The 21,756-nt window shown below is 37.8% G+C and overlaps 1 protein-coding gene across 3 annotated transcripts in view; it reads right to left on the bottom strand.

Moving 5' to 3' along the window:
* LOC128028689 (dedicator of cytokinesis protein 10) overlaps positions 1-21,756 on the bottom strand; it is a 109,479-nt gene that overhangs the window by 24,974 nt on the left and 62,749 nt on the right. For all 3 annotated transcript variants that reach the window (XM_052615975.1, XM_052615974.1, XM_052615977.1), the window contains exons 2-29: positions 19,254-19,373; positions 16,438-16,527; positions 15,222-15,304; positions 14,661-14,733; positions 14,409-14,540; positions 13,223-13,357; positions 12,942-13,128; positions 11,972-12,057; positions 10,955-11,038; positions 10,707-10,850; positions 9,667-9,912; positions 9,454-9,576; positions 8,392-8,474; positions 8,168-8,290; positions 8,007-8,086; positions 7,724-7,911; positions 7,175-7,240; positions 6,992-7,084; positions 6,784-6,907; positions 6,553-6,674; positions 5,605-5,688; positions 5,424-5,516; positions 4,670-4,788; positions 4,514-4,583; positions 4,301-4,414; positions 4,143-4,214; positions 688-834; positions 366-449 (exon numbers count right to left, since the gene is read on the bottom strand). In XM_052615975.1, coding sequence (XP_052471935.1) covers positions 366-449; positions 688-834; positions 4,143-4,214; positions 4,301-4,414; positions 4,514-4,583; positions 4,670-4,788; positions 5,424-5,516; positions 5,605-5,688; positions 6,553-6,674; positions 6,784-6,907; positions 6,992-7,084; positions 7,175-7,240; positions 7,724-7,911; positions 8,007-8,086; positions 8,168-8,290; positions 8,392-8,474; positions 9,454-9,576; positions 9,667-9,912; positions 10,707-10,850; positions 10,955-11,038; positions 11,972-12,057; positions 12,942-13,128; positions 13,223-13,357; positions 14,409-14,540; positions 14,661-14,733; positions 15,222-15,304; positions 16,438-16,527; positions 19,254-19,373 — 3,165 coding nt within the window. The remainder of the gene's footprint in view (positions 1-365; positions 450-687; positions 835-4,142; positions 4,215-4,300; positions 4,415-4,513; positions 4,584-4,669; positions 4,789-5,423; positions 5,517-5,604; positions 5,689-6,552; positions 6,675-6,783; positions 6,908-6,991; positions 7,085-7,174; positions 7,241-7,723; positions 7,912-8,006; positions 8,087-8,167; positions 8,291-8,391; positions 8,475-9,453; positions 9,577-9,666; positions 9,913-10,706; positions 10,851-10,954; positions 11,039-11,971; positions 12,058-12,941; positions 13,129-13,222; positions 13,358-14,408; positions 14,541-14,660; positions 14,734-15,221; positions 15,305-16,437; positions 16,528-19,253; positions 19,374-21,756) is intronic.

The raw sequence follows: 21,756 nt of genomic DNA, 5'->3' as shown, positions 1-21,756 counted from the left end.
CAACTGTGACAATGAGCACTTATCAGGATCAACTAAACGCTGGATTTTCAAAAGTATGTGAAAAATGTAAAGTTCACGGCATATAATCTTCAAAATACGTCCAATGTTTACACACTGATCTTTTATTGTGGTGACATTTCCACTTCCTGAAACGTGATGATGAACCAATGAACTGTGATTGGTTGTTTGATATGTCGGTCAAACGCTTGCCTGAATTCCAGACCTTCAGTCTGAAGTCTAGCTACACGAGACTACTACATTCAAGACTTCTTCATGAATTTGTGTTTCTAGTGTTCAGCGTTCATTTGAATAGAAGTCAAAGCACAAAGTCTAGTGTGATTACAGAAGTGAGGACATTCAGGTACCTTATTGTCACCGGCTGTGATCATGTTTATGTAGTTGCTGATGAGTTTAAAGGTGAAACCTCTGTCCATGAATGTGAAGCACCGCTGAGGAGGGGAAATACATAAAGTATATTTCAATTCAAATTGATTGCAGCAACATGTTATTATGAAAAGGGAGACTGTCTATTCAGATCCATAGGCTGCCCAATTTACTGTACAAAATAAATTAACTTTGTAATTTATGTAGTTTAAAATGATCCTTCATCTAATTTATTGATTTACTTCATTTGAATCGTTGTTGTACACATTTAAAAGTGAAATGTCCCTAATGATTGTTCCTGACCTTCACAAAGGATGCTATGGCCATATTAGCGCTGCGTGTCTCCTCTGCCATCTCTTTACTCTTCCAGTAGATGTGATCGGACATCGTCATGATCAGGGTCTCCAATCGACTCTGGAAAGTTGCAGGAAACCGCTGCGGTCGAGGAAGCTGAGCAAACACATTATTTATACATTACTTATTGAACACAAGCTCCAAGCACTCAAGAAGCTTAAGACATTTGCACTGTAAAAAATTTTGCCGTTAAATAACAGTAATTTTCTGGCAGCAGGGGTGCCAGTAAAGTACTGTTAATTTACAGCTCTTAACCATTAATTTACCACTCTTATTTTTTAACAGTATTTTACCGTAAATTCTACCATGGAAATTAACTCCACTCCCACTGCTTCAAACAGTTCGAGTTTTTAAAACTAGCATTCCTACGATGTTAGTACTATGAACATATTTCATTTGAGTCCACTGAGAAGGAATATTTCTTACACTTAATGTGCAGTAATAAAGTAACTAAATACATGACTTTTACTCAAATCACTGCGGCTCATTGTCAGCTGTAGCACACATGTATGTGCTGAAGTACTTAACACAGAGATCATCACTGTATCAGCGACTCCACATTTACTGTCTTTATATAAAGCAGCAGAAAATCAGAATTTGTGGCTCATCATTGACTGAAGCACAGGCTCTACTCTCCAGCACAATGGTGAACAACAAAACTACATTAAACTAAACGATCTCTCTTGTGCAAACACACATTAATACAGTCAAGTTCAGTATTTATTCATTATCAGTGTATGACTTTGCCTATTTTTTTTCTATGGATGTTCACAAATATTTTAGTTAAATTAACTTTTTTTTCATTTGGTAAATCTGACGTTTACATTTTACAGTATATTACTGTTTTTCCTTGACTTGACGGCAAAAAACTGTAGAAAAACACTTTTTTTTGCTGGCAACCATTAATTTACGGCAAGAAACAGTAGAAAAACAGTTATTTACTGGCAGCAGGGGTGCCAGTAAATAACTGTTTTTCTACAGTTTGTTTCCTGTAAATTAATTACAGTTTATTACTGTTAAATTATGTTTCATGCTGTTTTTTCTTCATCTTAAATCTTTAACCCTTTAAACCCCACAAGAAAATCCTCAGTTTTAAATGAACACTTATAATGTGTGCACACTACAGAGTGTTAGAGTAACACTGAATCAGTGAAGTTAATAAGATAATTATGTGATTAATTGATGATTGAGCATTAGTGATAAACACCTGCAGAATCACTGAAGCAAAGAGAAACACAAGAACTACAAATGACTTCAGCCACAGCCTTAGATGAAATCAACTGAATAAAAGAATACATCAAATCTCTCAAGATCTGATTAAACAACTACTAAAACAGCTTCACCAGATTCACATTACTAACCAGACTGACTTTATTTCTGTCAGATGTCTACAGAAGAACTTATGGAGAGTTAAATAGGTTTAGGTGTTTTTTTTTCACTACCATGATGGAGATCAGTGTTTACTTTAGTTGGGCTCTTGAACGTGACTTTTCAACAACTAAGGTTTTTTTTTTTTACATGCTGTAACAATGCGTCTTTGGAACCTGTTATAGCAAAACAAAAGTACACAGAAGAAAAAAAATCTGATATTGTTGTTTATAGATTGACAAGAACAAATACTATTAATTCTGATCTAATCCCGTGTCTCTTCTCTTATTGAACATTGATACTACTGTTAAGAAAATTTCACTCATAATAAAAAAAAAAAACCTTAGCTGAAATTTAGACAGAAACATCAAAAATCAGCGTATGAATCACAACAATGGTGACAATCCACAAAATAAATGAAAAGATCAGTTCTGAACATCACAACACATGCTACTAAAACTTAAAACAAATGCAAAATTATAAGCACATAAGAATTCAAGAAAATAAGTGAACAATTCAGGGGCATAATTTATTCATGCCGCAATGCATGCTGGGAATCATGGATGAGTTTTATCCTGTGCTGGTACCCAGCATGCATTGCATCATGAACCTTTTGATTGTCACCATTGTTGAGATTCATATGCTGATTGTTGATGTCTCTCTTTGAGTGTTGTGGGGACTGCTGCCCGAAATACTTTTTAACTAAAACTAGTCATTAAATCCATAAATACTGGTTATCACACTACTTTTCAATCTTACAAAATTGAAGTGTCATTCACTCAAATATTTCAACACCAAATTAATATTTGATTATTATAGCAACACTTTAAGTCAGTCTAGTAGATCATGCCTGTTAGAAACAACCATAATCACTTGACTATCAAAATTAATACTGCTGTAACAGATGCATCATAAAGATACAAATACAGCAATAAAACAAAATTTAAAGTGCAAAAGTCAATGGTCAGGAGCCCAACTAAAGCAAACACTGATCTCCAAAATGGTGACGCTAAACGAAACAGTAACATTATCATCTAAATCTCTTTAATTCTCAATAAGATCTTTTGATCTCTGTTCTCTGATTGGCAGAAATAAAGTCAGTCTGGTTAGTAATGTGTGAAGTTGGTGAAGCTGTTTGTTGATCGTTTAAATCTTCAGTTGATTTCATCTAAGGCTGTGGCTGAAGTCAGTTGTATTTCATGTGTTTGTCTTGTTATGTTTTTTTTTTCTTCAGTGATTCTACTCATTAACAGCAGCTGTTGATCAGTGTCTGAATTCACTCATTAGTGTTCATTCTCTCTGTCAGGAGGATTATATTAGTAAACTCATGTGGAATAGTGAATGAGGGTGTAGGGTGTGATTTGAAACACAGCCGCTGAGTGTCGACTTTGAACGTTGTTAATTTACGATATATAGCAGCAGGCTACTTCTCGAAAACGATGAATATTACCCAGAATGCACTGTTTTAATGAAAAACAGTATTTTACTGTCGAAATTTGGCCGTTTTTTTACAGCGATTTTTAACAGTGTGCTTACTGAAACAAATCTTATCTATTCAGCTTTGTTGGTTTTTTGAAGAAAATGTTAAAGGTAGATCACAGCTGCATGTCAAATATTACAAGTATAATTTCACATTTATGTCAAAAGTTTAAGTGAAATCAAACCAAGAGTTCTGAATATGGTCAGACTTTAGTTTGCGGACCAGTTCTCACTATTTACCTCAACTTTTACCTCATTAAACTACTACTTTGCTGCTTTTTAATAGTTAATAAGGCAGTTGTTAAGTTTAGGTATTGGGTAGGATTAAGGCATCATACAGAATAAGACATTTATATGTGCTTTATACGTGCTAATAAACAGCCAATATGCTAGTAATATGCATGCTAATAAGCAACTAGTTAATAGTGAGAGTTGGTTTTCAAACTATAGCATCACACTGATTATAAGTCATTATTTTAGGTTTACTGGCTACTGTTAAAATATAATAGGAGTAGATGTATTAAGCCTGAGATCATGTCTTTTGGCTCAAAAACTACCTTTAGCTTATCTGAGTCCAGCAGATGCTGCGCCATCGACTTCACTATGATCTCCAGAAAGAACCAGGAGAACTGCAGGGGAACAAACAGACATCAGTCGACGGGCTTAAAAACGGTCCGTCCACTTCTGTAAGAGAGAGACGCTCGTGTGAGCTCACCTTGAGGATGTTGCGTATGACCGACTGGTCGCTGCTCGTCAGGTCAGAGGTCATGCCCTTGGCCAGCTCTTCGTGAACGGTTCTGAAGCCACACGCTTCAGTCTTAAAGACAAACTGGTAAAACAAAAGAGAAACACAAATGTGTCCCCATGTTCTCGTTCACACACATAATGAATGACACGTTTCTACATGTCATGACAAGATGTCATGTACCTTTATGTAAGAGTGCAAACAGTGGCCCAGGTTCTCCTCATGGCACTTAACTAAGATGTGGACCAGGACCCTGATGAAAAAGAGATTGAGATAAGAATCAAATCTGAAAGCGGTGTTGGTTGACTGCATTCAGAAGAGCGAGCGATGGGTCTGTACCTGGTGGTGCTGGCCGTCACTTCATCACTGTCGTTTTGGGTGAGCACCTTGAAGAGCTGGTTGAGGATAACAGGAAGGAAGCGAATTATGACATGTATCTTCTCCATACTCAGAAGACCCTGAAAGAGAAAAAAACAAACATTGAGTTGAAATAAAATGGACGGAATATTCACCTGGAATTGTTACATTTTCACAAACATCAATTTGAAACATTAGAAATTTTATATTCTGATTTCACTTCAGAAAATTTGTTTAAATACAGTGTCTTCTAAATTGGATTAAAACGTGTTTAGAACACAGTTTACCGTTTGCATGATAGAAATGAATTTATATTCCTTCATCAATAATGAAAGATAAAATATTAGTGGAAACCTAAATATATATATCTGCTCTGAAATCTATCTGCTCATCATAGGCTGAGGTGAATGGCTCTGGTCGAATACATACATGGGATAATCATTCTTAGATTGACAAATATTATTATATTAGAGTGTACAGTGCACTGTAATGCAGTTATATGTACATATATATACATTCCTTCTGTAGTATGTATTTTGATGCTTATTCATGCAGCAATGCTTATTAATATGAAAACTATTAAGTATTGCTGTGTGAATAAGCGGAATACATTATTCTGATGCAGGTCTAATTTAAAACTGTCTATCCCTCACAGAAAGCAGACGAAACAGAGAGAAACACACACAAACTAAATAAAAATCACAAAACACAACCTATGTGTTTCTAATGCACTCACTTTAAGGCAGTTGAGGAAGTTTGAGGTAGGAGCTTGAGAGAGGTCTGCCTCTCGTTTTTGGCACTGCTGGAAGAAGCGGTTTAGATGGGGGTCCTGCAAAAACATCCACAGGAATTATGAGATCACAAAATATGAGCAAGATCATGGCACATTTTCATCCGAGACTGTGGCTCTTTTCAACCTGAGTATAAACTGTAGAGAGCACCAAAGTGGACACTTTGAAGATGGGCTTCCCCCCGTCGACCCACTTCACATCCGAGCCATTCTGCACAGAAACACGGGGAAAGAAATAAACAAAATATATAAATCAGAATTGGTTGTCTTTAGGACTTTCCATATACTGTAAATGCTTTAGAAATACATTTCTATGAATATAATCTCAACATGTATTGGCAGGTTTCAGGTTGGATATGCATGCACATGTACTGTAAATCCAAACATATATTACACATACATAAACATACATATTTAAATGGTTATGTCATATTATTATATGAAATTATTCCAATTTCTGTTTAAATTTCATACCTATGTTTTTACTTCATATGAGGGTAACACTTTAGAATAAGGTTCATTAGTTAACAAAAAATTAAGCATGAACATTACCTCTACAGCATTTATTGATCTTAGTTAATGTCAATATCAGCATTCACTAATGCATTATTAAAATCACAAGGTGTGATTGTTAAGATTAGATCATTGATCATTAACTAATATTAACAAAGATTTATAAATACTTTGAAAAATGTATTGTACACTGTATGCTAATGTTATTTTATACATTAACTAGTTTTACCCATGTAGCAATATATTTCATTTATGGAAGAGTAATATATGTGCATATATCGCATTTGTGTATAGGGTTAAAAACAAATATAACTGTTGCATTCCCATTTGCTCAAATAGAGAAAGAAAAAATCCATAACTTTCCAAAACAATAATAAGAGTTTGATCACAGTGGCCAGAAGAGAGAAAGATGTTGAATTCCCAATCACTAGTTTATGTGAACTATAAAGCTGCCTCCATCCTGGCTTTACATCATCATCATCATCATCATCATACTTATATCTGTATTTATTTTCTTGTTCTAAACTGTCTGTTTATTTGTTTTTCAGGATTCTGCGCTCACTTTGGTGGACGAAGGCTCTTTAATGTGTAGATATCCACCAGGCAAATTGCACGAGACTGGAATACTGAAATCCTGAGAGGAAACACGTCCATCCTTCAGAAGAGGCAGCCACGCATAGCCCACTGTAACACACACACACACACACACACACACACACACACTGTCAAACAAAGACAGCACTCCACCACACACAGCACAGGAGAACAGGGCTGGATGTTCATGAACAGATACCTTGAGTCTCCAGAGCCTCTTTCTTCTTAGAGCCGGTCTTGGCATTGATGTCACAGGTCACATGATAGAAGGAGAAGAGAATGTGGTGTTTCTCATGAAGATGTGTGGGCAGCTCAATCTTCACCTGATCAAGCACATCACAACAAACATTAAAGTAGCCACAACCTTCATCTGAATGGAACCTCAGAACAGAGCTGCTAAAGCAAACCTCATCGTAGAAGTCTGGGTTCTGTGAGTGATGCAGAACGGTGGAACAGGAAGTCGTGGTGAACACCGGACCTCCTGGCTTTCCGTAGATGCACTGCAGAAATGGATTTAAAGCATTGGTTTTCACGAGTCAAATTCTAAAGCAGACATTGATGCAAACTGATGGAAACGTGTGTTATGAGACCTTCAGTGGCTTGGCATGTTCTTCATCAGAGCTCCTGAACTCCACGTAAACGGCAATGTTTCGAGCCTAAAACAAGAACAGACACAGCATGACTGTACACGGCATGCTAAAGAACGAAGAAAACGAAATTAGATCATATTATAAATTAAAGAGGTGTTTGTTAATACAAGCAGCAGCACTACAATGGCTCATACTTAGTGTTTTTTTCTTTCACAACAATTTTTGCAAAGACAATTCTTCAGAAAACTTTCAACACAGCATGATGCATTAACTATTAAACTCTTAAAAACTGTCACAGGTAACTCTACTTTTAATGTGTGCTTTGTAAGTACTAATAAACAGCCAATATGCTAGTAATATGCATGCTATAGCTGCTAGTTAATAGTGAGAATTGGTCCCTAAACTCAAAATCTTTATTCAGACAGTCTTGTTTGTAGAGTTTGGACAGCGTTTAGTCTGACATGGGTCGGTTTACACAGATTTAAGTCATACACATTTCACTGTATTGGTGACTCTAAAGTGACTTCAGTGTGTATGTGTCTTCCTCACCTTCGTGAAGCTCTTCTGGCTGTCATACTTGAGGTGTTTGGGGTAGATGTAGATGTGATTCTTGTAGACTCTGTAAGGCTGAGCAAACTTGGAGGAGTCCTGCAGGAACTCGTCCACCTCCACCGTCGGCGCGTGAAGAGCGCAGTCCTCGAACGGCTTTAGAGCCACATACGAGGACGTCACACAGTCTGGGGAACATGTGAAAGCACGCAGGTGAGTGTGACATATAACATTCAGGAGCTAAACTGCATTTGAGGATGCTTGAGGTATCAGTTGGACGTACTGGGACATTCCATGGGAACACAGTCCACGTTTACTTCAAGGTTTCCAGGGATGATCTGGAGTTTACTGGCCTTCTCGGCCCTGTTAAAAACACTTGGTTTAACTGAGGTGATTTATGATGAAGTGTGATTTACTGAGCGTGACTTGTACAGGAGTGTGTACCTCCTGTACTCTGTGATGAGCTTGATGAGGTCTTCTGTGGATATCCTGTTGCTCTCCTGTTTGAAGAGCGGAGAGAAGCGACTTTCCCTGTCTAATGTGCCCTGGTTGTCCTTAAATACTGACCTGGAACATACAGACAGGAGAACGGTTGTGACAGAAGAATCTTCTAATAGTGTGTGTCAGGAAGAGCTGAAGTAGCAGGGAATGGACTGGGATTGACTTACCTTACAGACCACGCAAAAGGCATTCGGTACTTTCCAAGTTTGCTACAGAATTGCTTATTGGTTTTCAACATCCTTTGGACAGTCTGGAACAAGAAGAGAAATGGGATTTTAGTGTATTTGAGGGAACAAAATCAATGAGGAAATCTCCAACTTAGATCATACAGTATTTGTGCTTACATCAATATTCTGTGTATTATCCTTTTGTCAGATACAGTATAAAAATGTCTAAATGGCATTACTTTAGTGATACTTAGAGACAACCAAGGGACATTTGCAAACAAATGCCCCACAAAGCAAGGTCCATAAAGACATTTATTTTCACCCAAGGTATAATATTATTTGAACATCTATTTTGAATATTCTAAGAACATTAACATTTTATAATTAGAAGATTTATTTAAAGGTTACAAACACATTTCTTACAAAGTTCTAAGAACTTTATTTTCAAATAATATAATGCTATTTGAATGCTTGTTTTTAATATTCTAAAAACGTTAATTAAAACATTTCCCATAACATTAAAAAAATAAATAAAATGTTTTACCTAAAACAATATTTTAGAAATGTCCAGATTTCTTGTTGTGATTATAATGGCATTTAAAGTTTACTAAAACATTGTTATGCTAATATTATTTGCACATAACAAAATAAAATTTAAACGTTTATTTTTTATATTCTAAAAACGTTTTCTCTCAACATAAATACATTCATCAAGCACAAAAAAGCAAAAATAACATTCACAGAATGTTGTTCTAAGAATGTTATGAGAACAAATAAGAAGCAATAATACAGTGATAAGAATGATTTGTCCTAACATTTCTATAATGTTAGTGAGAATGTCCCCTGTTAGCTGCAACAGCTGAAGTTGCGATATCAACTTGATATCAACTTTAAATCGGGGGAAATATCATTATGAAATAAATATTTTTCTCTAATACAAAATAGATATAATAATAGAGATACTGTATAAATAGAGTACACACACATTACATTACCTCCATGCATTTATCAGATGTATTTATTCAAAGTCACTTGCAGCAGAAAATCATTTAATGTAAATACCTTGCTGGAATCTGTGTTTTTAATGTAGGGCTCTGTCCCGCTGGAGACATTTCCCATCAGCACTTTCTCCACCCGTGCCACCATCACGATGTCTGCGTGCGGGTTTGTGACAGAAAAAATGGCCTGCAGGAATGATCAGCCATATAAAGCACATAAACACACAGTGACACTGGATGAGGAATCCTGCACATTGAAGGGCTCCTGCGCTGTTACCTGTTTGGTGAAGTGCAGCCAGGTCTCCAGCTCTGGACTCAGCTGGCAGTCCTCGCTCTTCTTCTCTACAGACGAGCTGAGGCCGTTTCCCAGCGGAGCATCATCCGAGCCTTGTTCTCCTGCACTGGCAGAGCCACCGAGCATCTGCCGCACAACTTCCTGGTTTAGGTCCACGTGGAAGTCAGCGGAAACCTTCCTGCCCTCACGGATGTCCAGCAGAGACACCGACACGAAGAAGGGCTCGATCTGAAGAGAGACAGCTGCGCTTCAGCATACATATATGCAGAGTAATAAATGATACACTACATATGGCGGAGGCTATGTTTGTACAACATGCATGTCTCCAAATTTTATAAAGCCTTTTGCAGAATTGACAGAAATTTTGGTTTTTAGTACTGACCTATAGAAGCTATGTAAGATCTATATATATCTATATATATATCTATCTATATATATATATATATATATATATATATATATATTTTTTTTTTTTTTTTTTTAATCAGAGCATTGCACTGCAATAACTATTTTGTCTCAATTTGTTTTTGTCTTTTCAGTTACAAATGTCTGAAGATTCTTAAATTATGATACTTTTACATAAGAAAGCACAATGATTTGTTTATTAAAGTGAAGTTAATCCTTAAAAAAGAAGAAGAATAAAAAAAATCTGTACTTGTGGAAAGAAAAAAAAATTCTTACCCCATGGACAGTTTTTTTTTCTTGTTTTAAGCATAAACTCTCTTATAGTGTACAGTTTTCACAGCGTAAGTCTTAATATCTTTTGCTTCTCAAGTAAATGCATCATGATTTAACAATGTTTAGATATTTAAACTGGAAAACAGAAGAAAAAACACAATGCAAAATCAAATAAAAAAAAGAATACCAATTAAGAAAATGTATTTTTTAAGTGTCTTAAATATTAAAAACAAATTCAATTTTAATGATCGGTCTTCTTTTGAATGAATTCTGCAAAGTGATCTGTATGTGCTCCTCGTTCTGTATGTGCATCTTCTGTTGTGATAGAGGACATGAGATCGTACATTGGTCACAGGCTCGGTCTCGGCCTCGTTGATGCAGCCCTGCAGTGTGAGGTTGAGCGAGCGGCAGGAGATCATCAGTCTCTTCCCGAGCTTCTCTTCAAACGGCTGCACAGAAGCAGACTCCACCCTGGGGCTCCTCGACACCTTCAACACAAAGCATCCTTTCCTCACACACCAAAAGAACAAGCACAATGAAGCGTCCCCCCAACAATGCAATCGATTCTCACACGGCTGGCAGAGAGACGTACGGGAATATCAGGATCCAGACAGAACAGGTTGAGTCGTTCCTCTCGTCTGGCAGCTCTCGCTGATTCCTCTGTCTCAGAAATATACTGAAACATCACAACATCAGTGTTATTATGAGCAGTGCTCTAATGACACACCATCAAACACAGGTTTATGTCTGGAAATGATTGACTTGAGCAGTTTTTAAGATTCTAAATAGTAAAAGAGTGAATCACTCATTGAAAGGATCACAAACTGCAGCTTTTATTTTATATAAGTTTTCCTTACCCATATGGCAAAATAACTAAATAAATATAAATAAATATTTATATTTATTAATTTTTTTGGCCAAAATGTATTTGAGATATATGCTAAATATATGTCGCAAACAGTGAAGCCCATTGAAATATATTTTTGATGCAGGAAAAATATATTTAGCTTTAGCCTACAAAAAAAAAAAAAAAAAAAAAAAAAAAATATATATATATATATATATATATATATATATATATATATATATATATATATTTCTACATTTATTTCAGGGGCAAGAAAATACATTTCAGTAGCCTATAATTAAGCCAAGATCAAAAGTAGTTTAATAATGATTAATCTTATCAAATATATGAATGCATTTTCCTGGACTGAAATATATTAAGGTCAAAATATATTTTTGAATGATTTTAAAAATATATTAATACATTTAAAACATTTTTCAGAAATGTAAAAAAAAAAGTAAAAAAAAAAAAAAAGTATATTGCTAGCAATATATTGGATTTTTTTTTGCTGTATGGGTAAGGTGCACTTTTACACCTAAAACCATCAAATTCAAAAAGAAAAGTCAGTTTTTCCCCAATTTTAGCCCTCTAATTTAAACACCCTGTTTATATAAGACTTTAACTTTAACGCTTACATCCTGAATGACTGATTTTCTGAGTTTCAACTGAGTTTCATGAATCAAGAGCCATTTCCCCTTTTCAGAAAAGGGATGTAGTGATGGTGTGTCTAGAATGAAACACAACAGAAGTACAGAGCATTACCTTGGCCAGCTCAGGGTGGAGGACGTTTTCTGTTGTTTCCTCATTTCTTTGAACAGGGACATGATTTGATGGCAACTCAGTGATCTCTACAACAACAACAACAACAACAAAGAAACACTTTAGCTAAAAATACAATAAACATGTGCACAATACAAACATGCAGTGACCTTCACATGCCACTAATAGTGAAGTGGACTTTGGTCACACTTATTAGGCACCAGCTAAGAAGTTTAACCTTAACAGCATGAGAACAATCCAAAAGGAAATCAAGTTACACTTCGATAGTCCACTTTAGACATTCTACTAACTAGAAGTAACTCTGTAACTACATGTCAACTTATACTCATTAATTTACAACTGCATGTCTACTAACTCTCAGAGTATAGAGAATACGTTGACAAAGAAAGTGTTAGCAGACAGTCTACTATTACTCTACTAACTGCTAGTTGACATGTAGCTGCAAAGTTACTTCCTGTTGGTAGAATGCTAGCGGAAATCAGTATCAGTTTAGCTTACTTTATTTCTCCTCGTAGGGAAAGTGAGTTTGCAACATGTTCACAGACATTTGAAATCACAAAAGTCTTATTTTTTGCATTTTCATATGAGTTTTTAAAGTAACTTTTCATTGAGTAATACAGTATCAATCTCTAAAATATGCTGCGTCTGTCTCTTTGTGAGAGAGCACATGACAAAGGGAAGCGTATATCTCAGAAGCCTTATAGGCCTTGTTGAATATAGATCTAAATTTGCTTTCCAAAATGCTTGCACTACAGATGGAGAAAACAACAAAGACTGTGCAGAAATGATGATTGCACTGATCCTGCAATGCACTGTTTATGCCGCTAGGTTTCATAAGACCTTCACTCAGATCAGGGTGACAATGCAATGATCTGACTGATTTAAGATGACACAGGGAATAATGTTCAGCATCCCTTCTGTACTTCAGCGCTTCCTTCTTTCGTTCACCCACCGTGTCTGCCTTCGCTCAGGTCTGTGCTCTTGCGATCCAGAGCCGGGCCGTCCGCAGGGCTGATCTGCAGGATGCGTGTGAGAGAGTTGATCCAGTCATCCATGTCTTGCTCGTTCTCAGCAGCCAGGACGAAATACGTCACTTCGTTCATTTTCAACTCAAAGGCATGTTTCCTCAGCCGGTTATTCTGTGTGAACCCAGAAACCAGAATAAATGTCAGCCATTGGTCATCTCACTGCTAATGTTTGCTGAACCGCTTTAAAACATATCTATTTAGTGACCTGAACCACCCCGGTGCACGAGTCCAGAAATATACAGCCTTTGGGTTCCTTTGATATTTTCTCATCTTTATAGAAGTTCATGATGTAAGAGTTGTCAGTTAACTGAGTCAACTGAAAATATCTGCGCTTGAACGACTGGGAAAACACAAGAAACAGGCAGTCAGGAAGATTTTTCTCTCATATTATTCTGCTGATAATATAGAATTTGTAATGAAAACAAAAACTGACTAAATGAAGTAGATGAATTTAAGAAAATAGATAAGTTTACCATTCTACAAAACACAGTCTGACAGAATGAAAGCATCAGTGCAGTCATGTAAATACTGAGGTCAACCGAGATCAGGATGAGTTTGTTTCTTTTGTTTCAGGTTTGGAGAAATGTAGCATTGCATCAGTGTCTCATCAATGGATGCTATACAGGAAATGGGTGCCGTCAGAATGAGAGTCTAACAGCTGATAAAAACATCACAATAATCCACAGCACTCCAGTCCATCAGTTAATGTCTTGTGATGAGAACAGCTGAAAACTAATCCATCATTAAGATGATTTTAATTTCAAACCGTTGCTTTCTGCTAAAAAAACATGTCCATAATCCATAATAGTGTAGTGAAAAAGTGCATCTCCTGTTGTCTCTCACATCACATATCTGCTTAGAGCTGTTTAAACAGTGTTTGATCTGTGCAGATTTCTCTCCTGATTCAGACCAGATTACTTTTTCGTTTTTCACTTATTTTAGCCAGAAGCAAAGGTTTAAAGTTAAAAACATCTTAATGCTGGATTTGTTTCAGGTTTTGTCTTCTCAGGTGATTAACTGATGGACTGGAGTGCTGTGGATTATTGTGATGTTTTTATCAGCTGTTTGGACTCTCATTCTGACGGCACCCATTCACTGATGAGACACTGATGCAATGCTACATTTCTACAAACCTGATGAAGAATCACACTCATCCTGATCTTGGATGACATGAGGGTGAGCACATTTTCAGCAAATTTTCATTTTTGAGTGAACTTTTCTTTTAAGTGATTTATGTTTATTCCTCTGTCATACACATAAAATGATCACACAAGTGTTAGCACACTGTATGTAAAATGTGCAGAAACGTTTAATCGTGGCCACACTGGCTTCTGTCAGATGCAGATGTTAGTGAAGGTGTGGGACAGACAGCTGCTGACGTGCGCTCTCACCCGGACCGTGATACTGTTGTTGACCGTGCTGTTAAAGTTTCCTTTATAGAGCCAGCCGGACTTAAAAACCCCGATTCCCCCTGCACCTCCACTGCCTGCTCCTCCTTTAGACGAGGACAGAGAAGTCGTGTCCTACACAATACAGAAATGTAGCTCATAAAGCTAGGTTGAGTTGGGAATATAACACACTTTACTCCCACATTCACATAACGTCCAACATGTTCATGGCATTATTCTGTAAGTTCAGCTGACCTCATCTTTGTCCACATCTTCATGGTCCAGCTCAAAGGAGTGAGAGGGCAGCTTCTCTGATTTACACAGCTTCCTGTCGGAGAAGAAGAATTACAGAGTCCTGCCATCAGCTCTGATAGAGAAAACACCTTCACTTCCACACGTATAGAGTCGAGCTGAATGAATCAGGTAAAATCTTTTATTTCATCTATGACTCAAATAGTCTCATATTATGAGTGAAATGTGCTCTGTTATTTTAAGTTGATTCTCAGAAGTCTGTGATTTTGAGTAAGGTCTGTTTGTGTTTGACTTTGAGTTTTTCTGCACAATTACAAGACTGGACATGCATACAGTGAGACGCTCAAGTAAGAAACAACAGAAGGACATCACACAGGATCAGAGACAAAGAGACAAACTATCTAAAAATCACCATTGGCTGGCGTCTCGTTCAATCGTGCAAGCTCATAAAACAATGAAGAGGCCAAATTTTTTGTATTAATTAATTAGATTTTTTTCCCCCATTAAAATCCTCATATGTAAAATCCTTTATTGTCATTGACACAGAAGTGAATGAAGTTGTACCTGGGCAGCGTGCGGTAGTCCCCGGCATACTCCTCATATTTATACTGGATCACATGCAGCTGGGAGTTATAATACTGACAGGCCTGCAGAGAAGAAGAAGGTTTATCCGACGATAAGAGCTACATGACTAAAACATCCTCTCTGATCCAAAAGACCCAACAGTGTTACGTGCAGGTAAACACTTTCTCAAACAGCAAATAGATCCTCCCATCTGACACATGAACAAGTCCATCATTTTAATGTTTAATATATCTGCAAGCAGTGTTTGTGTAAACCATGGACAAAAACACATCACACAAATGCACCTCAGACTGCGTTATTTTTCTACTCTACACAGTTTTAGTACTGCGTCAAGTTCTTTATAAACAAGCAGTTCAGAAGCTCAAACGCGTGTGAAAGTTTTGGTGGGTCAATAAATGGACATAAATCATGAGATAATACTAAAAATGAACACAAGTATAAGTAAGGGATCTGAATGAGGGTTCATTTCTGGCTGAGGTTTCTCTTTAACAAAACCAAGTACTGTGTTACGGGTCCGAACATTTATGGTAATGCGATATTTCACTTTAACTACTTTCCAAAGTTATAATAAATCGTTTTTTTTTTGTTGTTGTTGCTTTTTCATCACTGGTGTGAACCGAACATGAAAGCAGTTTATGCTGGTAATGACACAGTAATAACTAGGTCACCTTATAACCTCAGTCTTGTGGGCTACGTGTAAACATCGGTCAGGTGAAATAGCTTATTCAGGGCAGGGCTAAAAAACATGGTCAGACTCTGAAACGGAATAAGTGTTATTTTAATGTGGTAACATTTGGATTAGTTTCTGGTTTCTGGTTTCCCACAATCATGGACAACCTAGAAATATCAAGGGAGTTTGCTGATTTGCATCAGTAAGAGCGAGTGAGAGTGTGACGGTTGAGTTAGCGCTCTGGTGACATGAATGTGAAGCCGAACATCTCCCATGACCTGCACGCTCTCCAGATTTAACTAGTACTGAGCCACTTTGGGGTGTTTTGGAGGATTGGGTCAGGAAACGTTTCCTCCACCAGCATCATGTTCTGCTGATGCCCGAGGAGGCCCTACAGCATACTGATAAACAACTGTATCCTGTTATCTCAGTGAATTCTCAGTAAGCAGCACACGTAAGGCACAGCTGGCCTCCGAACAGCATCTTCTGTTTTACACGAAACAAAGCCACGCATGCAGCACTCACCTGTCTGACCAGCAGACACTGAGCGTGTGTGTCGGCTCCCTCGGGGACGGTGGACTTCAGCGTTCTCCGCTCCACAGGAACAGTGGACACCTGGAGGCACACAAACACACAGTCTCAGTGAAGTGAAACAAACGTACTGTTTGACGGAAGCCATGATTCTGACTTAAACAGTCAACACAGCTAGATTTGTGCTTATTACTCTGATTTCTCACGTGAACAGCTTAACCTGCGTTCTGTTGGTCTACTGAAGTGCAGACGTGAGGTATGTGACAGCAAAGCATCCTTATACAGCAGATTATTTGCGGGTTGAAAAGAGGAAATATAACTTTTTCTTGACCCAAGAAACGCATGCAGCTGAAGGAGAAGTGGATCAGCTGTAGAAATGTCAGAATGAGTCTGTGCAAGTTTCCCGCTGGCATTTTGGAATACTTTTAATGCTTTGTTGCTTTTTCTTCATATGAGAGCATGATGTGAACTCAAATAACATCCAATAGTCCAGTAACGTCTTCATCTGAAGATCATGTCCATGGAGAGTGACATACAGTAAGCTCCTGGGAGCAATCCATTACTGATGTATTTTCACCTATAGACACTATGCATCATTTTCACACACACAAGTAAAAATTAAATGAACAAAAGATACGGTAACACTTTAAGTATAGGGAACATTTCTCACTATGAACTAGTTGCTTATAAGCATGCCTTTTATTAGCTTATAAATCACATATTCTGCATGAGCATATTCTATATAACCCAATACCTAAACTTTACAACTTCCTTACTAACTATTAATAAGCAGCAAAGAAGGAGGAGTTGATTGAGTTAATGGTTTGTTAATAGCAATTGGACTTCAAGAGAAAGTGTGAGCAAAGCTACTTTAGAACATGTCAGAACTTATGGCAAATAAAAATATGCAGAATCGTTACTCCGTTTGAGCTTTACTTAACTTAAGAAGTATTCAGATGGAGGAAACCTCACAAACTATTTTTTTATTCTATAGAGTAAAGCCCCTTCTGATGCCAGAACAGTTTAAATCTCTCAAAGGACATGCTCTTCAGATGATTACCCCATTGCTCGACTCAGTTTGTTCTTCACAGAGGAGATCTTTAAAAATAATGATGCTTTCCAGGAGTAATATTAAACAAATCCATTGGGCAACGCAGTTTTCAAATTTCACTTCATTTCACCTTTGTCAGGATTTACTAAAGAAAAATTAGCGATGAAAGGCATAGACATACTTATTTTTGCAACATACCTTATTGCATGCTGTGTGGATTTAGGAGTTTTCCTTTCAGACAGCTTTCATAAGAGGAGAGTATTTAAAGAATCGTGTATGGTGATTTACCAAGGTTTGCCGTAGTCGCATTCGCACCATTACTTAGAGCCCCCAAAAGCATGTTTTAACCCATTTTGCGGCCGTGTTGCCAGCAGATTACATGCATCTGACTAACGGCCCTGCACTAATTTGCTCTGCTCTTGGCAGATTGCGTTGGTCATCATGGAACTGATCTGCATCTGTGTTCTTTCATTTGCACATTGTCAGTAAAACACCTACAGATGTTTCCTTCCATCTGTACTTTTATGTGATTGCGATCTCATTATATTTTGTTCCCACTTGGCAAGCATTTCACACCTCTCTCTAGTATGAGACATTATATTCATTATTCGTTTGTTTTTATTCATCCATTATTCTCCTTAATTCTGCCTTTTCTTACCAGAGCTATAGTGAGGCTCATTTTCATCCCAGAAGTGTAATCAGAGAGTATCAGAGACACCGACTTCAGCGACTCTGGAGAAAGTGTAATGACCAACTAGTGCCCAAACTGCTCCTTTTCTAACAATATGGATGTTTACCCTCCATTTTTTATGTTGTGTAATTTGTTTTACAATGTTTTATTGTTACAGTAGAGCAAATAAAGTTTGCTCTAGTTTTTATTGTTACAATTAGGCACATAAAGCCTAAATAAAGTCGAAGTCGAGGAAAGCAACTGCACAATATGGCAATACTGCTCATCTCAAATAAAGTGTTAAACTCAATAATATCTGTCTCAAAACCGGAAGATCTAGCTTCCCCAACCACACATGCTTTTATTTAGAAAAAATGACACTTTCCACACTATGAGTTTTCTTAGTTACCACATCCGTCAGTCTCCAAAAATATAATACATGGTGTAATATCCAGAGCCAAATCTACTCCAAACACCTCCACCATCCACCAGTAGAGGTCTCAGACACCTGCATACATGGATTCCTGATATCACTGCATCTGGAATTCATTAGCCTAGCGTGTGTGTGTGTGTGTGTGTGTGTGTGTGTGTGTATTCACTATGCCCAATGCTGTCGGCTTCTCTGGATTACTCAGCTTGATAGCTGTTTTGGATTTGTTGGCCACCATGGCTGCCTTTCTAGTTTTAATCTCTCCTTTTTTCATCATGAACACAGACACCATAGCCAACACTAAGTGTTATATGTTTGTGCGCTCACTCAATAAAGACACGCAAGCTGTGTTTATATTTGTGCCGTGTTAAGCCCAGATCTATGTGTGAAAGAGGATGTGGTCGGAAAGGCCTCTGCTCTTGTCAGTGCTGCGTACAAGGAGAAGCTTCAACACATTCGCAAGCATGCACACAGTCATTCAACACCTACTTCATGACTTTTTAGAAATTGCCACACCTCTCAGAAAAGACACTTTATAGAGCATTTTTTTTTTAAGTTTGACAACACACATCATCATGGGGCGCACACGTATGAACACGCCAGATAAACAGATACACATAAGCTAAAACTCACACACAGAGAGAGAGCGAAGCACTCACAGTGAAGTCGAGGTCGGGGAAAAGCAGGAGATCTTGAAGAGGATCTTCTCTGAACTCAGGTTCAAGCTCTGAAATCACAGCCTCATAGTCCAGAGGGTCGATCACTTTGGGCTTCTCCTGCTGTGAGACACAAAGAAAACCATATCAATCCAACAACATCAGACTCTACAAGCAGTAGCACTTTTCACAAAGACAGTGAACTCATATAAAACCATCAGACTTTCAGTTTTACTGCATGTTAAAACTGCTTAAATATATCATTGTGTGCTCTTGCATCATCTTTGATGATAGAGGGTAATTTGTAAGGTAACTGGCAACACATTATTGAAACCAATGATCAAAAGTAATGAAATAAATAAATAAAAAATACAGATGAAAAATATATTTAGAAAGGGGGGAGGGGGGGTCTCCAACTCCAACACGGTTACACTTCACAAATCTTTGGATGGTGAAGTTTTAAGAGGATTCAAATCCACTTTAGTGTAAAACAGGGTTCCTTAAATCTTGCCCTGGAGGTCCAATGCGCTTCAGAGTTTAGCTCCAACCCTGATCAAACTCTTACCTGTGATTCTCTAATGATCCTGAAGACACTGATTAGCTTGTTTAGCTTGCTCAGGTGTGTTTGATTAGGGTTAGAGCTAAACTCTGCAGGAAAGTGGATCTCGTGGGTCAGATTTGAGGATAAAGCTACAAGCATGGACAACATCCTTCACATTCGGTGGATTTCTCAGCCGAATCAGACCATTTCTAAGTGTTTAGATCCAACTCTGCAACTTCTCCAATAGACTGAATTATAAGGACTTCAGCAAAAAAAAAAAAAAAAAAAAAAAAAAACTGTAAACAGATAAACCTTTGTGCAAATAAATTGGACTGTAAGGTTTTGTGTGTTTCATAAAGGGTATTCATATTGCACACAGATGACATTCATGCTTTGTATCAGATCCTCTTCTGCTCTGTCAGGCTGAACGAGCACACAATTTTAAGTCTCTCCAGAGATGCTTGATTGGGTTCAAGTCTGGTCTCTGTCTGGGCCACTCAAGGACATGCACAAGTCAAACCAAGAGTAGTTTAGGGTTGACTTAACTGTGTTCTCAGGGTCATTGACCTGTTGGAAGATGAACCTTCTGCTCAGTCCAAGGTCCTGGGCATTTTGGATCATGTTTTCATAAAGGATATCAATGCTCCAGCTTTCCTTCTACCCTGACCAGTTCCCCAATCCCAGTCTCTGTAAACCACCACCATCAAACTCCCCTTAAGGTTCAAAGGTCAAACCTGAGAATCTCGACTAGATCTAGGTAGTGCCCTGGTTGTTTACAGAACTCTTAAAAATTCCACAGTTCTATTTGGGAGGTCTCAATGGAAGTGAAAGTTGTGACATTTGCCAATTACTCGGAATTGGTGCTCTGCATTTAACCCATCCAAGTGCACACACACAGAGCAGTGAGAAGTGGACACACACCAGAGCAGTGGGCAGTTATAGATCCAGTGTCCGGGGAGAAGCTAGGGGTTCATTGCTCAAGAGCACTTCAGTCATGGGTATTGAGGATGGAAGAAAGCGCTGTTCATTCACTCCCTCCACCTACAACTCCTGCCAGCATCAAGACTCGAACCTGTGACCTTCAAGCTACAAGTCCAACTCTATAACCATTGGGCCACAGCCGCCTCCTCAATGTAGCAGAATTTGTTGTAGTTTTTTTCATGTCTGGGTCTCGACACAATCTTGTCACTGAGATCTACAGGCAGTTCTTTTAATCTTATGACTTGGATATATGCTCTTATATGAATCTTAAGCTATTCCCAAAATTCCTAAAAAGATACCAATTCCTAAAAGATATCATATTCAATCAACTGAATTTGATACATGTAGACTCAAAGGATAGTGACCCTAGATCTTCAATCCTGCTTCTTTCTTTTCAACCTGCTTCAGTGCATCTTGCCTGTGATTTTTCTAGCAATCCTAAAGACCTTGTTTATCTTGTTCAGGACTGTGGGTCTCCAGAAGCAGGGTTGAAGAGGTCTATGTTTGCGGCTGTCCCAAACTCGATTTCTGGCTGGTGAGGTCCTTTCCTGGTTCCATCCTGAACCCTACTCCCCCACCATGTCATGTCACATCTCTACTGTCCAAGAAAGGCCATAAAATAGGTTTAAATAAAACAATAAAATAAAAGAAGAATCTCATAGATTGTCTATAGCATTGGTGTCCAAACCTGTTTCTGGAGGATCACTGTCCTTCAGAGTTTAGCTCTAACCCTAATTAAACACTTGAAAGCAAACCAACACTCTTCAGTGTGTTGGAGCTAAACATCTGCAGGATGTTGGCCGTCTAGAAGCAGGATTGGACACTCATGATCTACAGGAATAGGAAATACTTAATACTTCCATTTCAGAGTTCTGAATACTTCCATCAATGTGACATTTTATTGTTTTCTTTAAAAACAAAGGCAAAGATATTACAAATCTGGATTCTGATTTGTCACTATGTTGATGTGGCTCCTGGAGCCCC

The sequence above is a fragment of the Carassius gibelio genome, chromosome A15, assembly GCF_023724105.1.
Source record: "Carassius gibelio isolate Cgi1373 ecotype wild population from Czech Republic chromosome A15, carGib1.2-hapl.c, whole genome shotgun sequence".
Lineage (NCBI taxonomy): Eukaryota > Metazoa > Chordata > Actinopteri > Cypriniformes > Cyprinidae > Carassius > Carassius gibelio.
The sequence above is the reverse complement of the archived record's forward strand: the minus strand, read 5'-3'. Positions and strand labels throughout refer to the sequence as shown.